Source organism: Nomascus leucogenys, chromosome 5 (assembly GCF_006542625.1).
Source record: "Nomascus leucogenys isolate Asia chromosome 5, Asia_NLE_v1, whole genome shotgun sequence".
Taxonomy (NCBI): Eukaryota; Metazoa; Chordata; class Mammalia; order Primates; family Hylobatidae; genus Nomascus; species Nomascus leucogenys.
In genome coordinates this window covers 127357751-127383342 of record NC_044385.1, presented here as the reverse complement: position 1 = coordinate 127383342, position 25592 = coordinate 127357751, and the positions used below count along the sequence as shown (strand labels likewise).

At 37.2% G+C, this 25592-nt stretch overlaps 1 protein-coding gene across 7 annotated transcripts in view; it reads left to right on the top strand.

Annotated features, from left to right (window-relative positions):
• Positions 1 to 25592, top strand: part of NALCN (sodium leak channel, non-selective) — a 365686-nt gene that overhangs the window by 293713 nt on the left and 46381 nt on the right. For 4 of the 7 annotated variants that reach the window (XM_030813654.1, XM_030813651.1, XM_030813653.1 and 1 more), the window contains 9 exons: positions 598 to 671; positions 14920 to 15021; positions 15457 to 15526; positions 18616 to 18707; positions 18796 to 18918; positions 21458 to 21514; positions 21758 to 21878; positions 21975 to 22106; positions 23068 to 23235. In XM_030813654.1, the coding sequence (XP_030669514.1) occupies positions 598 to 671; positions 14920 to 15021; positions 15457 to 15526; positions 18616 to 18707; positions 18796 to 18918; positions 21458 to 21514; positions 21758 to 21878; positions 21975 to 22106; positions 23068 to 23235 (939 nt within the window). Of the gene's footprint in view, positions 1 to 597; positions 672 to 8598; positions 8686 to 14919; positions 15022 to 15456; positions 15527 to 18615; positions 18708 to 18795; positions 18919 to 21457; positions 21515 to 21757; positions 21879 to 21974; positions 22107 to 23067; positions 23236 to 25592 lie in introns of all 7 variants that reach the window. The other 3 variants (XM_030813647.1, XM_030813648.1, XM_030813652.1) reach the window with 1 other exon arrangement.

The following is a 25592-nucleotide window of genomic DNA, read 5'->3' as shown; positions in this document are numbered from 1 at the left end:
TTCCACCAATCTAACATCTGCAACTAGCAAGCCACACAGAACTGAGCTTGGGGAGTATATCTTTGAATTTACAGTCAGCATCCAGGATGGTTTTCTCCTTAGTTCTCTTCTCTGGATTAATTTCATCATTGCCAACTAGGAAGAGATCTTGAATGCCCATTTCATTCATTCCCCATGCCTGCAAGCAAAACAACTCCTAAACTCATTGTTCAGATTAGCGTTCGGTTACAGGCCAAGAACCTGCAGCAGACATAATGTGGATTAGAGAGCGTTGCACTAATCAAAGACAAATAAGGAGTTCAGTACGAGGGTCAATGTTAAAGTCTTTGGAAACTGAACATTTTATTCAGATGAAGGCCATTATCAGAGTGAGGCACAGCCAATGCACCATCTGTGGCTGGGACGTGGGGCCCCACAAGTTTGTTCATGGTGCTGCCCAAATAAAAGTAAAAATAGACAAGAATCGTCAATCGTACGATGATGCTTCAGCGAAAGATATTCATGTTTCATGTTTTAACAATGTCATCTATTGAATGATTTGACAGTATATTATTTCTTAACATTCCAAAACTAAAGTCATACTCTTATCATTTTCAGCTTCGCAAGTCTGTTTTCAGCATCAGGGCAAGGAACCTTCTGGAAAAGGAGACCGCAGTCACTAAAATCTTAAGGTAACACCAATTAATGTTGACACATATTTAAACACAAGTGGGATTATATTAATCAAAAAATAGTTTTTTGAAAAATGAATTAATGTTCTGGGCATCAGCATATACTTTCTGCCAGAAAGTAGCTTTGAGTATCTATATACTTACAAACAAGGTAAAAGACATATTGATGTCATTTCTAAAAAAAAAAAATTTTAGTAGCTCAGTAGGCCTTTCTTTCTTTACAAGTATTTAAACATAAATGATAAGTATAAACATTGACCAAAAGGTGAAAATAACTTACTGTTATTTTTAACAGTTTTATATGTTTCGTGATATGTAAAGGAGAAATCACAATCTAAAGGATAAATGGTAAAAGTGTAAACTTTTTCATTATAGTTCATTACACTATTAAGAACACATTTTTTTTTTTTTTTTTTTTTTTTTTTTGAGATGGAGTCTTGCTCTGTCCCCCAGGCTGGAGTGCAGTGGCGCGATCTTGGCTCACTGCAAGCTCCGCCTCCTGGGTTCACGCCATTCTCCTGCCTCAGCCTCCCGAGTAGCTGGGACTACAGGCGCCCACCAACAGGCCCGGCTAATTTTTTGTATTTTTAGTAGAGAAGGGGTTTCACCGTGTTAGCCAGGATGGTCTCGATCTCCTGACCTCGTGATCCGCCCGCCTCGGCCTCCCAAAGTGCTGGGATTACAGGCTTGAGCCACCACGCCCGGCCTTAAGAACACATTTATTAAAAATCTGGAAAGAAAAAAAGTATACCAATCTTAGAATGCCTATGAAAACATGTGCTTTTAATGCTACTTTCTAGAAGATGCCCTGAAATGAAATATCAATGAGGAAAATTAAGCAAGCCGCTTGAGTATTTTATAAGACTATATGTTATATTGTGGAGTAACATGATGAGTATAAAAACACATAAGCATTTGGAATATCATTTATTGGTACGTATATTACATAGACATATGTAGATGACACAACTCAAGATTGAGAGCTGGAGGTAGGATCGCTCGCAAGGCGAGTGGACAGATTCATGCCAGGAAGCCCCCTGCAAACCTGCGGTGGGTGATAAGGAGTTCTAGCTCCCTTCTACTAGATTTATTACTAGGAATAGACATTAAAGCATTCTCTCCAGAATGCATATTACTATAACTTGGAAGACTGTGTGAGGAAATAAAGCTCAGTATATATGATCTTTAAAACTATTCTTACTTTATAATACTACCTAAAATTTGTGTGCAAAAAAAATTCCCAACTAATCAAGACAGTATTTCTCTCTATATTGGCTGACATTCATGCACAGAGTTAAGTATGTGTTGGAGTAGCTGTCGTAAGATGAAAATAAGCATTTCTGGGGCTTGTATATTATCACCACAAAATGTGATGAGATAAACAGACAAGGTCTCATTGAAATAGACAACCTGCGTCCCAACTTAAGCTTGCTCCTGACTGGCTGGTAACCCCATCCTGGTATTACCATCAGATCATGCACTGAGGCTGGAGGCCTTGAACCACACATGTTACATCAGGATCATGATTCCAGCTGCACCTACATCAGACAAGTTCATGGTAGGGTCCTACAGCAATGCTGATCCACTCACTAAAAAGAGAAATTCACCCTCAAGCCAGAAACTACCTACAAGGACATCATCATTCTCCGTCTGCACTGAGAATCTGCCTGCCAAGTCAGGAACTACAGGGACCTTACTCACCTGTCCAGAGCCACTGCCTTGCAGTGTGAATGGGCCCTCTGTGTGAATGGGTTCCCAGAGACTTTCCGAGGCAGATGCAGAAAGAGATACTTGCAAGGAAGAGATTTCCAGACCTCACTTCCCTAGGAACTCTTTCTTAAAACTGATCTATGACTTTACCTTTTTCTCCCTCCTGTCCTCATTTACCCCTCTCTCAGTTTACAAAAGAAAGGAGAAACTCTCACTCATCCAGAAACTATGGTGTGTATTAATCTGGCATGTAAAATCCTCTGGGTTGCCAAGCAAAAGGACTGTTCCCACCTGGATTTCTCCAAAAAGAGGGTCCCATGGGGCCATGCCTTATTATTTATCCAGGTGACAGTTTTATGGATAACTTCCTTCCCAAAGCTATCTACCTTAGAGTTAGGCCTTAGAAATAACATGATTGTCACAAGGGCATGTGGTTACATGTTATTTGTACTGAAAAATAAAGCCAGACTTTTTCTGACAGATTCAGCTGATTGGTTCAACAATGAAAACTGATTTAATAAGTGCCTGATGTCATAAAATTGAATAGATTGGATGGCTAAGAGTCTCCAATATTTTCTCAAAATTATTTTGAAGCACAAACACAATAATGCTAGAAATTACTTTCTTCTATTTAACATGGCGCAAGAGGAATATAGTTGCTGATTTTTAAATATATAGAAGTGTTTTTGTTTTTTCAATTATATAATGTACATGAGCAATATTTTTAAGACTACCGGGGAATATAGACCCCTCTAACTTGCCTAACAATGGTATAGTTTAGGGGATACCCCCAGCCAATAATATTTTACTACAGCCCAGCATGCTACAAAATGAGAGGCAGCACCTTAAAACTACGGGAGCTATATCACCTTGTGAAACTCAGGAAATAAAAAGCCATAACTTGAAAAAATAAAAAAACCTTAGAATTTTTTAAAATACAAATTTGATCTTAGAAAGCCATTTTGCTTTTTCTTCTGTGCGAATGCTTTCTTCATTGCTTCTATGCTAGTTTCTGCGTGAATTAAGGGCAAGTGCAAAAAATCAAACTGATATTTTGGGAATACTTACCTTTTCACCACTAATCGTAGTAATAGTAATGGCAATGATACCATACCTGCATTATAATGTGATCCAACAATTAAAAAGTCAAGAATAGATTGGGTCCATGTCAATGAGTGTTTGTATTGTTTTATACTGTTTTTCAAGGAACAATAACAGCTAAAAGGAAAAAGAAGAGGGGGAAAAAAGCATTTTTAAAAAAAAAAAAAGAAAAATATTTGCAGTAACCTTAGGACAATTGATTCAAATAACCTTCCACAAAATTGGGAAGGAGAAAAAGCTCTCCACCACTTTTTCAGTGTCTTTTTACTGCCTCTAGAGACCGCTCTCCTAGGCTCTAACCTTGCTGTGGATTAAACTCTGCCAAGGTTCCTGGATAACGTAGCAGTGGGGTCTCCCAGGACCATTTGCATTTTGAAAGAAGGCTTTTAAAAAATGAAAGGGCTTTTAAGACAAAGAGGATGCAGATTCCATCTTTTAATAGATGGGTCTACCTTGATATAAATAAAAGAAGTCTGGAAGAGACTGCCGTTTTAGTGTTCTATCTCTCTTAACTTTCTAGGTGTTTTTATTTTCATAGAATTATTGTCTTTAGTCTTATCAAAGAGGTTCCTCGCCAGGGAGTAAGTAACAGCAGTATAGGGAGGCTTGAAAAAGAGACCTGAGCTGGATCATTCCGGCAAACATCACAGGTTGGCATTTGTCCTAATTTGTGTGCAGATAGAGATAAACCACAAAAACCTTAAATCCAGAGTGATATAAGAAGAGGAAGCTTTTATGAAATATTAGCGTCTTGAGATAACTTTCCAAAAAATAACAAGTATTTGGGAAAAAATAAAGCAACTCCTGGACTTAAGGCTTCTGGAGGCCTGGCTGTGTAAACAGGCAATTAATTTCAATTCTCAGCTCTCTTGTCTATTCCATGGAAGCTAGGAGGAGGCGATCTTCAGGGCCCCTGAAGATCTAATGTAGGATACTGGACTTGGTGTTAAATTCCCCCTGGCTGGAATCAGGCTCTGCTTCTCTGTAACACTGAACAACTCACTAATCTGACCCTCAGTTTTCTTATCTACCTTATAAAGTTTGTCTGAATAATCTATTGACCAAGCAAAGTGAAATGTAATACTTATTCCAGTAAGGGAAACTGCCACTTTGTTTTCATAATATCTCAGAAGGGATAAGTGAGAGGTGGATATATGTAAGGTTTTGGGTTTGGGTTTCAGTGTTTGTAGGATGGAGGTCTGTTTGAGATTGGGCAGAATTCTTGATATGAGTTGAGGAGTGTTGAAGATACTTGGTATGGACAAGTAATAGTTATAGTTCTGAAGACGGCAGTGCTGTGTTTGAGGACCAGAAAGAGAAAGTGACCTGCCTGGTGCCTCTCCACTGCTTTCCATGTTCTTTCCCCCGGCTTTGGTTCAACATTTGGGTAATCCATTCTTTACAGCGAATTTGCCCTTCTGTTTTCATTCTCCTTCTTGACTTGGGTGATCTAAGAGAAGAAAAATAAATGGTGACCTTATGTTGTCCTCTTCACACATGAAATTTATTTTTTCTTTTGTGCCTTTTAGATTTTTAACCAGACACATGTATTACCTTTAACAAACAAATACAACTGATTTTTATAGTGTTTTTTTTTTAAGTTTGGGATTGATCCCATTGGGTAGAGTCTTGAAAAAAATCCTAATGAATACCAGTTATTTGTAGGTGACTAGCTTGACCAGTTGAGTGACCTACCGTCTGGAGAAAGGCGTTGACCCAGCAGTCTATAGTTCAGATAAATGAATTTGTGGGAAGTGCCTGAAATCAACAGTGAAGCTGCTGACTGGTTAACAGCTTTACCTTCCTGGACAAGTCAAGTCATATTGACGCAGAGGCTCAGCAATCAGCCCTGGAAATTAAGCTGGAGAGCTGCCAGGGGTCTTAGTTCTCAGGGGGGACCCACATTTCCAAATATCCATCTTCCATTTGAAACAGGATCTGCATTATTCTAGCAGAAAGTATGTTATATACATTACTATGAACAGGAAATTCCAGCCCCCAGATGAAGAAGTCTTTCAGAGAGGAAGGGCCCTAGAGCCTGAGGTATGTAACTCACAGGTGGAATCATCCATTTCTGTATATCATCATCTTTAATTCATGTTCTTGCACTTGTTAAAATTAATTGATGTTTTGAGAAATATAAATGAATTTTTTGATATATCTGGGAACTCTTTGATGAGAAAAAAAAAAGTGGGCCATTTTTACAGAACTTGAGGCTCCCGGCCCATGCAAAAATGCAGATGATTCACTTGGCACAAACAGGCATCTGTGTCATTGTTTTTTAAGACTTACCCGAAGAGGACGTTCCACTACATGAATTATAAAATCCAAGATTGCTATTAAATTTGTTGTTGTTCGGACTTAGACTGTATCATTCAGCTCCACTAAATAAAGCTTCTTTTCAAAAGGCAGTGACCTTTTCTCTGCATCAGGCGAAATCAAAAACAAATAGCAATATGCTTTCAAAAGCATCACTACCTTTGTTGAGATTTCCTCTAATTCAAAGCCCTGAAATCGAGCAAAAATGCATTATCATTCCTGCAAGGCTGAATGAATAGAGAAATGTTAAAATAAAACAAACATTTTACATTATTTTAGAAAGTTCCATCCTTTTCTGGTTTGCCATGAGTACCTCCTTAGCAAGGACAATATCTTTATAACCTTTCGAATGCTCAGTCTCGTATGATGTTTGCATTCTGACATTTGGTTTTATAACGTAACTTTCTTTGCCATGCACTTATATGAATAATTGTTTGTCTTAAGGAATAGTCTTTAGTTTAGTGCTACTTACTACAGAAAAAATTAAATGGATTTAATAAAATACATACAGTTAGTTTTTCTCTTACTCATCATTTTAAAAGAATCATTTAATGACTATAAATACAACTTATATACTACTTACACATATATAAAATCACTATGTATTTATTAATCTGCAGTTATGTAAATGACATTAGCTGGATTTTTTTCCTGAAAGAAAGTGCCCCTAAGAATTCACGCATTCATTCGAGAAATATTTCTGTAGTGTCTTTCACGTGCTAGGCATTTCACACCATTTACTTTTTCCCATTTGGAAAGTTCTTCTTTCATAATTATTGTTACATAGGTTAGCCAGCTATTCAGCAACTTTGGATAAGGTCATGTTAGTTCTCTGCAGCTCCGCATTCTGGGCAGAACTAGCAAGACACCCTGTACACTGCTGGGAGGGCCTGAGTACCTTACAGCGTCCCCTGAACCTTTGAGCTCGGCTCCTCAGCGGAAAGGGAAGGTGCTGGACTGACCCTACAGATTAGAGAAAGAAACAACAAAGACCCTTGCAGCCTAGGGTTTGCGCCAACCCCTGAGATAGCAGCAACTTTTTTTCTTAGCATTTGGTATAAATAACCCCAAGTTTTAAGAAAAGAGAGTATTGAGAATGAATGTCATAAATATTTATCTTTGCAATTCTATGAAGGCTGCCTGGTTATTGTTGGCTTTTTCTTAAGATTTTCCTGACACTTAAAAACTCTGATAGGTTAGTTGAAAGACTATTTGGAAATAAGCTAAGTAGATAGATGGAAAATTAACTGTATTCAGACAACCATAAACTAAGGAGACAAGATGTGTAGAAATATGTTTTTGCATAAAACATAAAATAGTAAAGATTTAAAAGTGGCAAAATATAACTAAAACAAAAATAATATATTCTAAACACATTTTTAGATAGTACCTGATTTGCGGTAATCAAAATATGTTATATTTTATTGAGATAGCATATGATTTATAGATTGTTTTTAGATAAACCCCAAAGTGATTATAATAGTGTTATGGATTAGAAAGGCTACTATTGAGTTTTACCAAACAGATGTGGGAAGTTTTTTTAAATAGACTATTTTTTGAGCAGTTTCAGGTCTGCAGCAAAATGGAGCAAAGGTATAGAGATTTCCCACGTACCTTCTGCCCCCACACAGCCACAGTCTCCCCAACCATCAACATCCCCATCAGAGTGCTACATTTGTTACAATTGATGAACCTACACTGACACATCACTATCACCCCAAGTCTGTAGTTGACACTAGGGTTCATCTCCTAGAGTACTACATTCTATGGGTTTGAACAAATATGTGATGACGTATATCTATCATTATAATATCATACAGAGTAATTTCAGTGCTCTAAAAATCCTCTGTGCTCCACCTATTCATTCCTCCCTCCCCACAAACCCTGGCAACCAATGATCTTTTTACTGTTGCCACAGACACAGAAATGCACATAGAAATACATAGATATGTGTCTCCATAGACATGCATTGATGTTTATGGCAGCTTTATTCCTAATTGCCAAAACTTGGAAGCAACCAAGATGTCCTTCAGTAGGAGAATGGATAAGCAAACTGTGGTACATCCAGACAGTGGAATAATTATTCAGCGTGGAAAAGAAATGAGATACCTCATGAAAAGACATGGTATAAACATAAATGCCTGTTACTGAGGGAAAGAAGTCAGTCTGAAAAGTCTACATACTGTATGATTCTAACTATATGGCATTCTGGGAAAGATAGAACCATGGAGACGGGAAGATATTTTAACAAGGTCTTTCTTTTGTTATTTTGTCAAAAGAATAAAGAGTAAAGTAGTAAAGAAAAATGGAATACATACCTGTTGAAAATTGCCCAATGCAGTTCCTGCAACATTTACAAAATTTCACTTTTATTGTAGTAAAAAGTTCAGCCTTTGCGTTGTAATTTGCATGTTTCTGAGTCAGTAGTTGGGTTACTAAATTTGAAGCCCAGTGAATGATGCGGGGTTGCGGACAATTTTTATGCTGAAATTTAATAGATGCACTAAAGGCATGGATTTCTCATGAGTTAATTTTTCTTTTTTGTTTATAGTATGGGTATAAATGCGTAAGATAAAGACATTCAAGGTTTATTTTATTTTCTGCCTACGATGAAGTTCTGGTCGCCCCTGTATTTACATGCCTTTCTATGAAAACATTTCTGTGAATAACACAAGATTGGGAAGAACTAACTGGCAGTTGCTATGAAAGAGCCAGATCCATTTACTCGGGACAGGGCTGACTCACAAAGGAGTGGGGTATCCACTAGGATAAAAATGCAGCTTTTTCCTCATCTCAGCAAGAGGCCATTACCGGCGAGCTCACCCATTAGCATCCGCTGTTGTCTCTACTTGGGAAGATCACATTGTCACTCTAGTGGAGTCAGGTAAGAGCCATTTCCAGGAAATACTCATTATCTATTCTCTTAGTTATACAGTCATAGTTTTACATAATTACCACTGAAAGACTATTTTCCTGTTGTCTGCTAATGTGATTACATTACATTAACCAACCTCGGATAATACTTTAAAATGTATTACTTGTGGAGTTAAAGATTTGAGCAAAATCCCTCAAATGTAATGCTCTGCAAAGTTATACTGCAGTTCCTTTAGATGGTAATTACATTTAATACCAGATGCTTTTGTGTAATCTAACTTTTCTACAATGAGTGAAAATAATTCGAAGACTCATAGGCCTCTCCCTTTCATTACAGAATGTATAGGCTTTTCCCACACCCTTGTTCTGGGACATTAAGAAAGAAGACATGGAGACAAAGAAGAAAAGAACCGGGGACCCCCTGCTACTGTGTCTATAAACAACTAGTGGTGTTTAAAGGCTAATAAAGCTCCAAAGATCTCTCTTATAACCATAATCTTTGGGCCAATTTTAAAATATTTTAGATGGAGAAATGTCAAGAAAAATAGAGACAATTTCAAGACATAATTCACTTTCCCCAATGTCCATAAAAGATTATATATATATATATATATATATATATATATATATATATATGGCTGTCATATAAGGAGCAATTGAAATTCCACAGCACGAAGGCAATGCAGGGAGAAAAAAAAGGATCAATCTTTCATATTTTTTTTTCCTCAAAGGCTTGGCAAGAAACCAGGGGTAATATTTTTGCAACTGGGAATGTGTGTTTGCTGAAGAATATTCCCACATTTGAATCATCCTCAGGGGTCCTCATCTTGTTTTACTTTCAAAGGTAGAGAGGGCATAACATTAACCCCAACTGGGAAAAGGAAAATGCCTCACTGTAATTCTCCTCCAGGGAACAGGAATAAAGGGATTACATATGCCTGCATAATGCAGAATTTCCTCACTCAGACAAGACAAAAGACTTCATTATTTTTCACCAGACACTTGAAGTCTTGTGCCTCCCAGTTGCAGAAGCCAAGGAGGCAGGCCAGTTTTTTATAGTAAGCCACTAGATGGAGTTCCTAAGAAACTGGCCTTCTAGTACTTGCCATTGTGAAAAGATCTAGGGAGGATGTTAAAAACCTTGATACGTGACACGACGCAGTCTTTCCTCTAAGAAAAGTGAGACTGTCCCTGAAGATCACAGTATTTTTCCAGTAAAATTAGCCTTGCTTTTACTCTGGGAAGCAAATAAATGAACATTTTCTTTCTGAAAACGCACCTCCTTTGTCCTTACGTGAGACCAAAAGGCATCTCAATCCTAATGAAAAATGTAAAGTGGCAAAATATAACAAAATGGAATATTCAAGTTCTTCTTCTGGGTAGGTCTGTTACTTGGTAACTTTAAGGATGTATGCATCTCATTTCTTATATAAAATATTAGAAATCTCGAATTTTGTAGTTACTCACTATTTCGGCTTGCAAGTATTAGATTCCTGTAAGAGGAGGTATATGGAGACCACGTTCCCAGCAACAGATCTGATCTCCAGTTAAAGAAATTGAACTAAGTTCACCTGCTGCAGCCTGCTCTGCTCCATCTTGGCTTTCAGACTTCCCTAATAGCTTTCACATACAATATAGAGAAAGATGTATGAAGTTTCTAGTTGTAAGACACAATGTCTTTTTTTTTTTCATTACTGTCTCTTCTAGTGTAGGTATGCAGCCCATTGTTCTTGAGTGGCATCGTATTCTAACTTGAGATAAAATTAAGATTATTTAACTTGCCCCTTTACAAAGTATATTTAAAACACATGCTGTTTTGTCCGTGATTATTTTCATGCTTCAAAAGCATGGAGTGATCAAAAAAGAAAATATTTGATCTTCACAGAATTTCAAGGTTCATTCATTCCACAAATATTTATTGAGCACCTACTGTGAATAAGAGCTGAGAAATAATCACGAACAATTTTAAAGACAACCCTGCTCTCTTAGAGCTCTTTGGAGCATGGCATATGTGACGAACTAAAAGACCAAAGAAAATGGCATGGAGAGAACGAGGTTCCTCCTGGGAAAGACGAGACCAGAAAGGGAGGTTTAGAGGGACACTAAACGGGGCTTTGTAAGCCACGCTGCTCGTTAGGCTTAGTTTTTTTAAGGCAGTGATAATAGCTACATTCGTGATCTATTGCTGCATGACAAATGACTCCAGAACTTAAGTGATTTAAACAACACGTTTTTCACCTCACAGTTTTAGTCAGGAATCTGGGCATCACTTAGTCATGTCTCTCTCCAAGCTGCATGCATTTGGACTTGAACGGGAAGAGCCCCAGTTAATCGCATGGTTATTAGTGGATTCAGTTCCTTGTGAGCTGTGATATGAAGGCCTCAGTTCCAACCAGTTTGCTGGATTCCTCCCCAAGTGGAACTCTCCACAGAGCACCTCACAAAATGCAGCTTGCTTCACCAGGGCAAGCAAGCAAGACGGCAAGAGCAAGTCAGCATGAGAGAGAGAGAGGGAGAGAGGGGGAGAGAAAGAGAGAGAGAGGAGAGAGAGAAACATGCAAGCAAGAGGGCAAGACCAAGTCAGCATGAGAGAGAAAGAGACAGAGAGAGGGAGAGAGAGAGAGAGAGACAGAGAGAGGAGAGAGACAAGCAAGAGGGCAAGACCAAGTCAGCATGAGAGAAGGAGAGAGAGAGAGAGAGCTCTAGGAAGACAGAAGTCATAGTGTTCTGCAACCTCTCCCATTCTTCTGCTCCTTAGCAGGAAGTCACTAAGTGCCACCCACATTCAAGGAGAGGGAAGTACCCAAGGGCATGAAACCCAGGAGGCAGAGATCATCAGGGTAATCTTAGAAACCTGCCTGCCACGATACCATTATGACGTTCATTCCAGAGAACATTCAGTTTGGGATAATAATGCAATATCTTTATTGAGGGTGGAGGCGTGGAGACCAGTTAAGAGGCTGTAGCATGGGTCCACAGTGGACATCACTATCAGTCAGAACAGAAAAGACTTAGCTTCTGCTGTTATCCAGCCAAACTTGCTGCCCAGTCCCCAGTGCTATGTAGAGTGTTATAACATCCACCATGACACGGGACAAGATACAACAGGAAATAATAGCAACTAAAATTCAAAGAAAGTGTGGATGTTTCCAAAGCACTGTCACATTCATAATCATCTTTACTTCTTCCAGCTCCCTGTGAAGTCAGAAGGAAAGGCATTATTGTTCTCTACATTTTACATATGAGAAATGGAGGCTCAGAGAAAGCACATCACCTGTCTAAGGTCCCACAACTTATAAAAGCTGAAGTCAGAAGTGTGTGCTTTTAAAGCTTGTGTTTTCTGAACTCATCTTCTCCATTAGGCTTCCAGACAAAGGCAGAACTTTCCATCAGCAGCTGCACTGCATGGTGCACTTCTTTGAACCGTGAGAGACTAGCAAGTTACGGATGGGGTCACACAGTCCCCACGCACCTGCCTCTACCCTCCCTACTCACCCCTCCCCACCTTTTCACTTACTCATTCTGTTCATCAGGCAGCATGAGGGCCAGAAACTGAACTTCCTAGGAATGGGAGGCTGAGTGATAAAGTGGTCCCTAATCAACTCACAGTAAGGGGAATAACTAATGATAACAAAATGCCATAAACATTAAACAAGCTTGGTTAATAACACACCGTAGGAACATGGAGTATAAAACAAGTCTTTTTTTGTGCTTTCACATAGGTGAAATATTCATTTCTCATTTCATGTTACTTTTCAGAACCCATTTATATCAGTCTGTCATTATATTGTGCATGTTAAAACACTATTTGGTATTTATTTCATGGTTTGCGTTACTGTATATGCTTATCTATGGTAACATTGTATTTCCTTTAAAAAATAATAAAGCAAACTTTTACCATGCTTTTGTATGAACCTGGGCACATTGGATTAGAGTATATGTAACCTTTTAGCAGGTCTGATTGTGTCCAGCTGAAGTTCATAGCTTTCTGCCAACACTGTTATTTTCCAAAATAGCAAAATTTCTTACATGGCCAACAAATGTGACAATGGCTTAGGCAGTGCGAGGCTGTTTCATTATGCAGAAACATTCTATCATGGGAATCTTTCTATACCTGTTTCAATGTCCAGGTGAGCTCCAGGCCAAAGGGTTATAAAACTTCCTTTCCGTTCCCTTGCTCCTGCATCCACCATCCAACCTCAGGTTTATAACTTCCATCTGCGGTCCTTTCCTCATTCACCAGGAACCTGTGTGTGGCCAGTGGTCTCCTTGTATAATGGAAGGAGATTTTCCAGAATGTTCTCTTTAGACGTATTTATATATCTGTAGAAAAGTTGCTTCATGCTGTTTAGTAAATGAAAAATAGTGATTATTTGGGGTTTGTTTCCAAGAATACATTTACATTCAGTGAATTTGTATGATTTTTCGTAGATATTCACCGTAATTATCTTCATCCACATTAAAAGCATTTTTAAGGACTTAAATATGACATATTTAGTAAGTTCTTATATAATGTATTATTATATAATAAGTTCTTATATGATGTATTATGTAATAAGTTCCTCTGTAACATATGTGTTATATTTAAGTACTTAAAAATGCTTCTATTATACATGTATCATAAGAGCTGCTATTTTAAGTGTGCTAAGCACATACAAATCTTTTTCTCAAAGATCTTAACTCTGAGACAGATAGTAATCATATTCAAAGCCATTCAAGAAATGCATTTTAAGAAACATAAATATTAAAATAATATGTAAAAAATGGCAGAATTGTGCGTTCAGGTGTTGAGCAAATAGAGTATCATTAGATTTGCATATCATAAAATCATTGCATTTTCAACCTGTGAGCTATCTTTCAGAGCAAGCCTTTCTCTTCATTTTACCAATGAGGAAGTTGGGCCCAAAGATCACTGAACTAGTTCATAGCAGTGTAACTTCTGGCACACAGGTCTTTTAATCCCTTGTGTTATTTTCTTGCCACTTATCAACTATCTCAAGGGAATTCCTGTCATTCCCAGTTGGAGAAACTTTTCTGGAGAATAGTTTTCTTTTCTCACCAAAATCATTCACACCACAGGTGTTAGGCCACCCAATTGTCTTCACTCATTAGCAAATCTGAAATTAACACAAGTCCAGTTATGGTCCAAAGAGAACATGTTTTTAAAAGTCTTCATGGTTTAAACATGTGATAACTGGTTACAGTAAGCTGCAAGCTTCAGATTGAGGTTTCTGTAGGTAATAATTCCAAAAACTGTGTGCTTTTTTTTTTTGAACTGTGGTTTTAAAAATAACACATAACATTTACCATCTAAACCATTTCTAAGTGTACAGTTCAGTCGTGTTAAGTGTGTTTACATTGTTGTGCATAATTCCAGCTTTAGTTACTTCTCTTTATTACTCATTTTTGCTTGTAAGCTTTATGTTTTCCTATCTTCCTAAAGTTCTGCAAAATCTCCTTGGAACATATATTTCATCATTCCAGGAGCCTGAGTGGACCAATCCTTCCCAAAGGGGGTTTATTAGAAACCTTGTTTACATTCAAAACCGACATCATGATTGCCTGTGTGTATTAATCTGTTTTCATGCTGCTAGTAAAGACATACCTGAGACTGGGCAATTTACGAAAGAAAGAGGTTTAGTGAACTTAACAGTTCCACGTGGCTGGAGAGGCCTCACAATCATAGCAGAAGGTGAAAGGCACGTCTTACACGGCAGCAGACAAGAGAAGAGAGCTTGTACAGGGAAACTCCCCTTTTTAAAACCATCAGATCTCATGAGACTAATTCACAATCATGAGAATAGCACAAGAAAGACCTGCCCCCGTGATTCAATTACCTCCCACCAGGTCCCTCCTACGATACGTGGGAATTCAAGATGAGATTTGGGTGGGGACAAAGCCAAACCATATCACTGTGGGTAAGCTGGCCTTCCTGCTTATGGCGTCCTGATAGAAGCTCTACCATTATTTTTGGAGAAGAGGGAAGAGGCAGTAGGAGGAGGGGCAAGAGGGGAGCTTTCTGTTTATTTTCCAGCCCTTCTTCATAGCTGTGATACTTCTGCTTTGTAAGTGTTCTTGACACAGAGCGTAAAGTTCATTTTCCTTTATAATTATACGTTATTTGCTATATTTTGTGTTTTCATTGGTGTTGCCTTTAAAATAATAAAAGTAATGAGCACTTATGTATTATTCATCTCAAGTGTACAAACCATGCATTTATCTTGGGCTCCTTTTTTTTTCCTAGAGCTTGCACCCGACAGCGCATGCTGAGCGGATCATTCGAGGGGCAACCCGCAAAGGAGAGGTCAATCCTCAGTGTGCAGCATCATATCCGCCAAGAGCGCAGGTAAATACTCGGGAAGACAGGGCTTCAGAGACTCTAAAAAAGGGGGTTTTACAGGAAATGGTCGCTGTACACAGCCACGGCTGTCAGCGCTGGCTGCCAGACAGGCATGACTGAGGAATCGAGTTCTATTTGCTGTTTGTTACAATAATGAAACACCTAATCAGATCCAAAGATTCAAAAAAATCTCTACTTCACAATCCTTTTCCTTAGAGATGGCCAAATTCTCACCTTTAAGACCAGAAGGAAAAATTCTGAATTTTGTTAGATGGGATCAAAAACATTTGGAGAGAGTATAAGCTTCTGCTACGAAAAGAAATTATAGGCATTTGTGGCGTTGTAGCAGAAAAAGTGTTTTATTTTGATTTTATCATAGTCACTGCTTGAAAGGCCAGTTTGATCTTGAGATGTATTAACCAGTGCCGGTGGTTGTTTTAGGTCTCTAAGACATGGATCAAACAGCCAGAGGATCAGCAGGGGAAAATCTCTTGAAACTTTGACTCAAGATGTAAGTTTTAAGCAATGCTTTGGATTTCAGAAACGTGATTATGAAAATGTATTTAAATGACTGCTTAGACAATGTCAGTGTCTTTCTGCCACATTCCCATGTCTCCTTAAGACTTCATACCAGAGGGAATCAGGAAACTCAAGATATGAATTACGTAGCCAAGTATCAGAAGTAACCGTTAACAGCAGAAAACTCCAGTCATCCCACACAAAGCACATGTCTTAGTTAAAATAGTAACACAAAAGTGTCATTATCAGTTGGATTTGACTTGAAATTAAAGACATTTTAAGCATTTTATATAGGATTGATTTGCATCATTGACTTTGAATATTCACTAAGAATCAAATATTCTAGAATCTAGATCAAGGGCCTTATATATTTAAATATATATATATTATATATAATATATATATTTAAATATATATATATTATATATAATATATATATATATAATATATAATTTCAGGGCTTTATATATTAGGAAGTGAAATTTTATTTCTAGAAGAATTTTTCTGTCAGGGACTACTTAGTATTTCCCAAGAAAGCTTTTTGCTTTTAGACTCTAGGTCATGTATTTATTTACTGGCTCTATAAATAGTGGTCAAGTGTTTGCTATGTGCTGGGTCCTGTTCTAAGGAATGAGGAGCAGTGGGGAAATAAGATGGACTCAATGCCCTCCTGGAGCTTAAATTTTCGAATAGGAGACAGATAATAAGTTCGTAAAAATATAATGGAATTTCTGGAGTGATTTCTTTTTATCTTCCATCATCTCTTCATTACTGTGACAGATTTGCTTTATAATGTACAGTAAAATGAAGTCATGTAAAGAAATCAAAGGTGGGGATTTGGGGGCAGGGAATTTTTAGATACGATGGTTATCGTAGACCCATCTGCGTTATCCCAGAGACCCAAATGAAATGAAGGAGCCATGAAAAAAATGCAGAGAAGCCAAGCGTTAGATGGCCCAGCAGCTATACCATGCAAAGATTACAGTGAAAGAGTTGGAAAATGCATATTAAATAACTGTGATTATGAAGTCCTGATTAAAAGACAGGCCTTAGGTTGAGTCTGGATGAACTGGCTTAAAAAGTAATCTTGAATGTTCAGAGCCAAGGAGGGCACTTGAGAAAGGAGGGCTAGCAAGAGAAAGTTAGCAAAGCCCTGGGGTTATTTCATTTTTCTCTTTTTTACCACTTACCTCTTATTTCTTGAGTTTTTGGAGTGCTTGCCTACTACATCTGCTTTCATTCTGTAGAAACTGCTGTTTTAGTCCAAGTAGAGGGCTTTTATTAAGTGTTCCAGGCAAAATCGAGAGCAAGAAGTTGGCAATGAGAACACCTGATATCACCAATACCCTATAGACATGGTTCTAGTCGGCACAGAGCTCTGTTACAGCCACGATTTTTAATATCCAGAGCTCTATCTGATTGGCTACCATATTGTTGACATGGAATTGCCATCAAATCCAACACATGGCCTGCGCACTTAGAATTGCTGAGTCAGCCATATTGCACGGAGAACATTTTCAGGTGAAAAGTCAAAACGGCAACCCTCATTCAAAGCTACTTCAATATGTTTCAACCGAAATGTACAACCTAGTTAAGAATCAAATCAGAACATGTCTTTGAAAATAACGTGTTTAAACATAGACAGCAAAGGCCCTATTGAATACTCTCAGTGCCGGAGCTTACTTCTTCAGAGACTTCCTACCCTATTTTTCATATAGAAGTATAGCAACATCCATCTCCCACCTTCTCCATAGCAAAACGCCATGGGGTTCTGATCATTTCCAATAAATTCTTATAATGTCTTTTCTCCCACAAAGGGGAGATTTAAATTAGAGAATTTTAACTTTTTCACTTATTCTAAATGATAGCAGACACAGATAATTAAGTCTAAGGAGTGCTTTCTGTAAAATCTACTGAGTTACTGGAACTCTGGCCCTGCACCTTCCATGGGGTCCATCTAAAGGGCTGTGAAGGGCCTGCACGGCCTGCTCACCTCTCTTAGCTTTACCCACACTGGCATCCTGGCTATTCCACACGTAGACACACCAGGCCTGCTCCCAGCTGTGGAAGAACACATTTCTGCAGCCCTACCACAGCCTGCACCCTCACCTCCTTCTAGTCTTTCCTCAAATAGCACCTTCATACTGAGGTCTACCCTGACCTGTTCATTTAAAATCATAATCTTCTAGCCTGTCTATGCCTCTCACCCACTGTGATTTTTTAAAAAATCAGATCACTAAACATCCTCTAACATACTTATTTTGGAATATTTTTTATCTGTCTCACACTGACTAGAACATCCTATGAGAATAAGGATGTTTTGTTTCCACTTGCCATATCCTACACACTAGAACAGTGCCTGGCACATAATAGGATTTCAATCAATATGTGCTGAATGAATTACTTTTTAGAGGAAAAAAATACTCTTGCTATGAAGACTGTGGCCATTAAATATGTATACATGTTACATATACTGTAAATTTAATCGTATATATGTTACATATACTGTAAATTTGTATATTTAATGTAAGTATATACATTTAGTTTAAATATACATATTTAATGTAAATATATACATTTAGTATAAATATGCATACTTATTGTAAATATATACATTTCATATATATATTTATTGTAAATATATACATTTCATATATATATTTATTGTAAATATATACATTTCATATATATTTATTGTAAATATATACATTTCATATATATATTTATTGTAAATATATATTTAGTATAAATATACACATTTAATGTAAATATATACATTTAGTGTAAATATACATATTTATTATAAATACATTTAGTATAAATATACATATTTAATGTAAATATATACATTTAGTGTAAATATACATATTTATTGTAAATAGATACATTCAGTATAAATATACATATGGTAAAATATACATTTAGTATAAATATATAAATATATGTTTAACAGTAAATATATATAATTAATATTTATACTTTATATCGAGGGAGATATTAGTTTTAATTTTTTTAACTGATAATATATTTTGCATTCAGAACCTTCCTATTTTAACACACCCCCTTTTAATTTATTTCTAGCATTCCAATACAGTGAGATATAGAAATGCACAAAGAGAAGACAGTGAAATAAAGATGATTCAGGAAAAAAAGGAGCAAGCAGAGATGAAAAGGTACAGGTTGCTGCAGTGTCCCATGGCTCTCATTTGGGAATGGCAAAATTTCCCTTAGCCTTACTCTCCCATGAATTTCTCCTTCAAGGAAAGTGCAAGAAGAGGAACTCAGAGAGAACCACCCGTACTTCGATAAGCCACTCTTCATTGTCGGGCGAGAACACAGGTTCAGAAACTTTTGCCGGGTGGTGGTCCGAGCGCGCTTCAACGCGTAAGTACACTTCATTTCAGCCAGGTGTTTGGCCTGAGCCATGCAAACAGCAGGGGTGTTGTCATATGAACAAGAAGGAACATGTAATCCTAATGGGGTCACAAAATAAACTGTGGACTAATTAATCATGCTGCTCCTCTTTGCTGAACGCCCGACCAGGTAGAAAACAAAGGTCGCAAGTAGTTAACATTTATAGAAAACTCGCATTGATAAAACACAAAACAGCCATTTTTGTTTGTGCATTTTAGCAGTTTCCTGATACATTTTTATCGGCATTATTAACTCCATATTTTATTTTGGAAATACTGAGAAAAGGGGACTAAAGGATGTGGTGAAATGAAGGTCATTGTCCATGTCTTCCATGAGGCTTGTAGTTTCTTTGTGCTAAAAATACCTCAATTGGTTTATTGGAGAATAATGTAAAGTTGATTAGTGCTTTCATTACCAACTGTTATAAGAAGGAAACCCCCTGTTCACTGTCTCTACCCTACCAACATGGAAGAAATGTGTAAGAAGCCATAAGTAGAGTGAACACTGAAGACACTGTATTTGTGGACACCTAAGCCAAGTTTGACAGGCAACCAATGGATGAAATGGATTTTTGTCAAGCATACCTGTATTAGTCCATTTTCATGCCGCTGATAAAGACATACCCCAGACTGGGTAATTTATAAAGAAAAAGAGATTTATTGGATTCACAGTTCCAAGTGGCTGGGGAGGCCTCACAATCATGGTGGAAGGCAAAAGGCACATCTTACATGGCACAGACAAGAGAGAGAAGTGAAAGCAGAAACCCCTCATAAAATCATCAGATCTCATGAGACTCACCACCACAAGAACAGTATGGGGGAACCTCCCCCATGATTCAATTATCTCCAACCGGGTCCCTCCTACAACATGTGGGAATTATGGGAGCTACAATTCAAGATGAGATTTGGGTGGGGACGCAGAGCCAAACCATATCAGTACCTTTAAGTAAATATTCCGAAGACATTAAGTGTCCTGGAGAAAATGAGAAAACTTTACGTGTTCCCATTATGTAGTTGGACTATCCCTGATGCCATCGTTTAAGTAAATTGATGTATTTGTTATTAATTAGTAGCTTATGATAATCACTATCTGTTATAGACTGAATTGTTTCCTCCCCCCACCACAAAATCCATATGGTAGAGTCCAATCCCTCAGAACCTCAGAATGTGACTGTATTTGGAAATAGGAATTTTAAACAGGTTAAATAAATTAAAATGAGGTCATTAGGGTGGGCCCTAATCTAATCTGATTGGTTTCCTTAAGAGAACATTTGGACACAGACATATACAGAGAGAAGACCTTGCGAAGACATGTAGGTAGAAGACGGCTCTCTACAAGTCAAGGAGACAGCCCTGGAACAGGGTTTTCCCTCACAGCCCTCAGAAGGAACCAACTCAGCTGGCATCTTGATCTTGGATTTCCAGCCTCCAAAACTATGAGAAAATAAACGTATGTTGCTTAAGCCGCCCAGTCTTAAGCACCAGTGGTACTTTGTTACAGCAGCTCAAGGAAACTAATACACACTATTATAACATTTCAGGGATGGAAGAGACCTCAGGGACCACTCAGTGTCATTTGTGTGCCCCCTCCTTCAACAGAGGAGGACATTTTAATGTGTGCAGAAGTTGAGGGCTTTGCTCAAGGACCCAGCTACTACCTGGCTCTCTCTTGATTGCCAGACTATTGTTCTTTCTGCTGTTCTATAAAGACTTTCACAATTTAAAGCAACTGAGTCATAATTATTAAAATCTTCCATGAGTTTTCAAAGCAAAGGAAGAAAATGCCATTTTAGAGATTAATTTGATCAGTTGTCAAAGTAGGTTTTTTTAATCTTGAATTATCCTGTTGGCTGCCTGTACCTTAACATCTCATGGCTAATTCTCCACTTCACTTAGTGTGGTGTAATTTCCCTTTTATCAGCAATGCAGCTGATGTTGAATACAATTGATGAAGACTCTGTTGTAATTGGGGACACATACACAAGGACTGTAAGGAATCTCAGTGACAGTGCTCACCAGCTTCCTGAAAGTAAAAACAATGAATTGCCCTCCCAAGAAATTCTAAATAAATCGTTCTCCAATATCACAGTTAAATGCAGGGGGAAGAAGTCTATTTAAATTACAGAGTATTTAATTAAATAATTTTGAAGAACATTCTTGAACTATTAAAGCAAAGATTTTAAATGAGTATTTTTAAATGAAAGTCAAAATTTAATTTTGTACTATCCATGTCAGAAAATTCTGAACAAAGTCACAACGTCTAAAATCAAGTATTTTGAGAAATATAAAACTTTATTTTCATAAGCATCAACTGCAAATTCTTTGGATTTTTTCATTCATCAATGTTCTCTGACCTCCAGAGTCACCTACAGTTAACATATTTTATAATGGACATTGTATAGAGGATGTAAAAGAGATTTTAGGTAGATGAGATATTTGCAAATATGATTTTTAGCAAGTTAAAACATGCTTGCTATGTTGCAGAATTTTATATATGTGTTCTCTTACAGATCTAAAACAGACCCTGTCACAGGAGCTGTGAAAAATACAAAGTACCATCAACTTTAGTAAGCATTACAAACTTCATTTTCCATGCACATTTGAAGTTTTCATGTACTATTTTATGCTGCATACAGAGATTAAAATTCTCTTTTATTTTCTTGCTATATAGTGCTATGAAATAGATGATTGGGGAATGATGTTTTTAAAATACCAGTCATGTTGATAGAGCCACAGAAGCCATCATCTCTGACTCTTAGAAGCCTTTCCTGGAACCTTTATGTTTCTCAATTTTGTTTGGTCTTTGGCAGTGATTTGCTGGGATTGGTCACTTACCTGGACTGGGTCATGATCATCGTAACCATCTGTTCTTGCATTTCCATGATGTTTGAGTCCCCGTTTCGAAGAGTCATGCATGCACCTACTTTGCAGGTACCGCTGCTAAATCTCAGTTTACAACTAGGAGGTAAAATACTGACCTGCTGTTTTTCCGTTCATTGTAACCAAACTGCCTTTTGCCCATTTCAGATTGCTGAGTATGTGTTTGTGATATTCATGAGCATTGAGCTTAATCTGAAGATTATGGCAGATGGCTTATTTTTCACTCCAACTGCTGTCATCAGGGACTTCGGTGGAGTAATGGACATATTTATATATCTTGTAAGCCTTTGCTTATTTCCTAAATGAAAAATGTAATGGTTTTGTAAAATCTCCTGCATTTCTTGGTATAAGCGCAAGAGGTATGAGTCACAGAGGTTTAGATTCCCTAATTGAATTCTTAAATGGACTCTAGAGTAGTTCATTATATGCAAATAAGGTCCATGCATGTAAAATCTAAATTAAGAGCATCATAAATATCTATGGATAGTTATATTGTTCAAATACACTAATCACAATTTTATGTATGAATGAGACATACATTAACAAGGTCTAACATGGCAAATCTAGTTTGCATCCCACAAATCTTATGGCTTCTATACTAAAAAAAAAAGTTTGCCTCATATAAACCATGTTATTGATTATGAGCCCCTTATTGTTGAGAGCAAACTAAAGTGATTGTGATTGTATCTCTCTCCTGATTCCAATGCATAAAATACCTGGCTATAGCAGGTGCCCATTCAACTGTCCAGTAAAACTCGCTGGAAAACCATAAAAATGGGCTCAGAGAATTTTTTACTTTTCCTGTATGTCCGAGGAGGCATGAAATCAATGTCTTTGCAGAGACAACAAAGAGAATTGTGATCCTTAACAAGTAGCATGTTGCGGATCATTAATAAAATAGCAGTAACCTTGATAAAAGGAATTCCAGCCATATCGACATCAGCGGACCCTCCAGAGTAGTAAGTTAAAAGAAGACGCAGAATGCACTGATGTACACACACACACACACACACACACACACACACACACACGCACAGTGGGGACACCCTCATTTCTTTCCTGCATACACATGATGACTTTCCTTCTAGCTGAGGTTTGTTGTTTAAAGTTAACAGATTGCACGTACAACCAGTGAGTGGAATCTCTGCTAAAGGAAAAGTTGTGGCCAGTTGGCTGTCAGAAAATGTAAATAGTAGGGGATGAATTGTATAAATTCCAGAGATTGTTTTTTCCGCTTTAGGTGAGCTTGATATTTCTTTGTTGGATGCCTCAAAATGTACCTGCTGAATCGGGAGCTCAGCTCCTAATGGTCCTTCGGTGCCTGAGACCTCTGCGCATATTCAAACTGGTGCCCCAGATGAGGAAAGTTGTTCGGGAACTTTTCAGCGGCTTCAAGGAAATATTTTTGGTATGTTAGAATTATCCTTTGATTCCAGTTCACAGTAGTCCAGCTCTAATATAGCTAATGAGGGAAAAAGTGAGTCTTGCTTATCATGGTCAATTCAATAGTTTTGGTTATTGCCAGAGGGTAATAGAGGCACTAACAAAACACAATACACCTTCAAACACTTTACTCATGGGCGCTTCTGGCATATGAGTTTATTTAATTCACCTAAAGAGAAGCACTCTGAGATTTGAAAGAGTTTGTATCTGCTGACTCTTTCAGTACTAACCTCTTGACTCTAATTTCTACTCTGGGTTTTAGTTTCCTCCCATCTGAAAATGAAGGATAAGAAGATTCAACACCGTGTACTCCACAAATGGGATTAGGCATTCATGCATTTGGGCTCCTAATCTCATTCTGTGTGTTCCTGAAATAATATAGCACAGAATTTGCCTCTAGATCTCAGGAGTGTTAACATAAAACAACTTTAAAAATGCAACATACAGGTATAACCCACTTTAAGTAACTTCAGCATTGCAGTAATGAGTGATTACAAAGATGATTGAGGGGGCAAAACGTACTTTTTAGCTGGGCAAACATTGATTTAGGGTCTTCTGAAAACAAGGTCGGAGATAAAACAACAAGAAAGAGGCTCATTGTTCACAATCTGTTACAGAAACATCTTTGCCTTACAAAACAGTGATCAAAAGATTTTTTTATTATTGATGAGGTCTGCTTGTGCATGAGAGGCATAAATTAATTTATGTAGGCTTGTTTTGTATCTTGCTTTCTAGAGACATACCTGTGATGAGAAAACAGCTGTAGTTGTACTTGATACAAATGTATTTTAAAGATAGATTGTGATGTTACTAGAGGTATATCATTACTGACTTTTTTTTTCTTGAGACAGAGTCTTGCTCTGTCACCCAGGCTGGAGTGCAATGGCGCAATCTCAGCTCACTGCAACTTCCGCCTACTGGGTTCAAGAGATTCTCATGCCTCAGCCTCCCAAGTAGCTGAGACCACAGGCATGTGCCACCACTCCCAGTTAATTTTTTGTATTTTAGTAGACACAGGGCTGCACTACATTACCCAGGCTGCTCTCGAACTCCTGACTTCAGGAGATCCACCCACCTCGGCCTCCCAATTGCTGATTTTTTTTTTATCATGGGTTTAAAAATTCTTGTTTTCTTTACGCAAAGCCATGAAACGGTGGCTCTTCACACAGCTGGAATTAAAAGAAAATATCACCTGACTGCTAATGTATATGAATCTTTTGATCAATAATAAATTTTAGAGGAGAATTTGTGTCTTTCTCTAATGGTGGTCAGTGTGATTTTAGTACACTTAGGTATATGTTTAGGTTATTCAACCGGTGCAGTTCACTTGTTCCGTATTTTACCCTCTGCCACTCTTCTCTGCTGGACCAAAGAAGTCAGCCAGCAGAGGGAGCATGAGTTAATTAACAGATTTGCTCTTCAGTACTGAATTCTCTCCTTTCCTCTGTGTATAGAACATTCTCCTAATGCACACCTTCACGATTACAAGACAGCTAAAGCCACTGTCCCGCTCATTTGTGCTCTGCTAATAAAAACATGAATCCAGGCCGGGCACAGTGGCTCACGCCTGTAATCCCAGCACTTTGGGAGGCCCAGGCGGGTGGATTGCCTGAGGTCAGGAGTTCAAGACCAGCCTGACCAATATGGTGAAACCCTGTCTCTACTAAAAATACAAAAATTAGCAGAGCGTGGTGGCGTGCGCCTGTAGTCCCAGCTACTTGGGAGGCTGAGGCAGTAGAATTGCTTGAACCCAGGTGGTGGAGGTTGCAGTGAGCCGAGATTGCACCATTGCACTCCACCCTGGATGACAGAGTGACACTCCATCTCAAAAATATATATATATATTTATATATATAAAAATATATATAAATATATATAAATATATATTTATTAATATATATTATATAAATATATATTATATATATAATATATAATATATTAATATATATTATATAAATATATATTATATATATTAATATATATTATATATTAATATATATTATATATATTAATATATATTATATATATTATTATATAATATATATTTTTATATATATTTATATATTTTATATATTTATATAATATATATTTATATAATATATATTAATATATATAATATATATTTATATAATATATATTAATATATATTATATAAATATATATTATATAAATATATAAAATATATAAATATATATAAAAATATATATTATATATTAATATATATAATATATATTAATATATATAATATATATTATATATAATATATATTAATATATATAATATATATTAATATATATAATATATATTTATATAATATATATT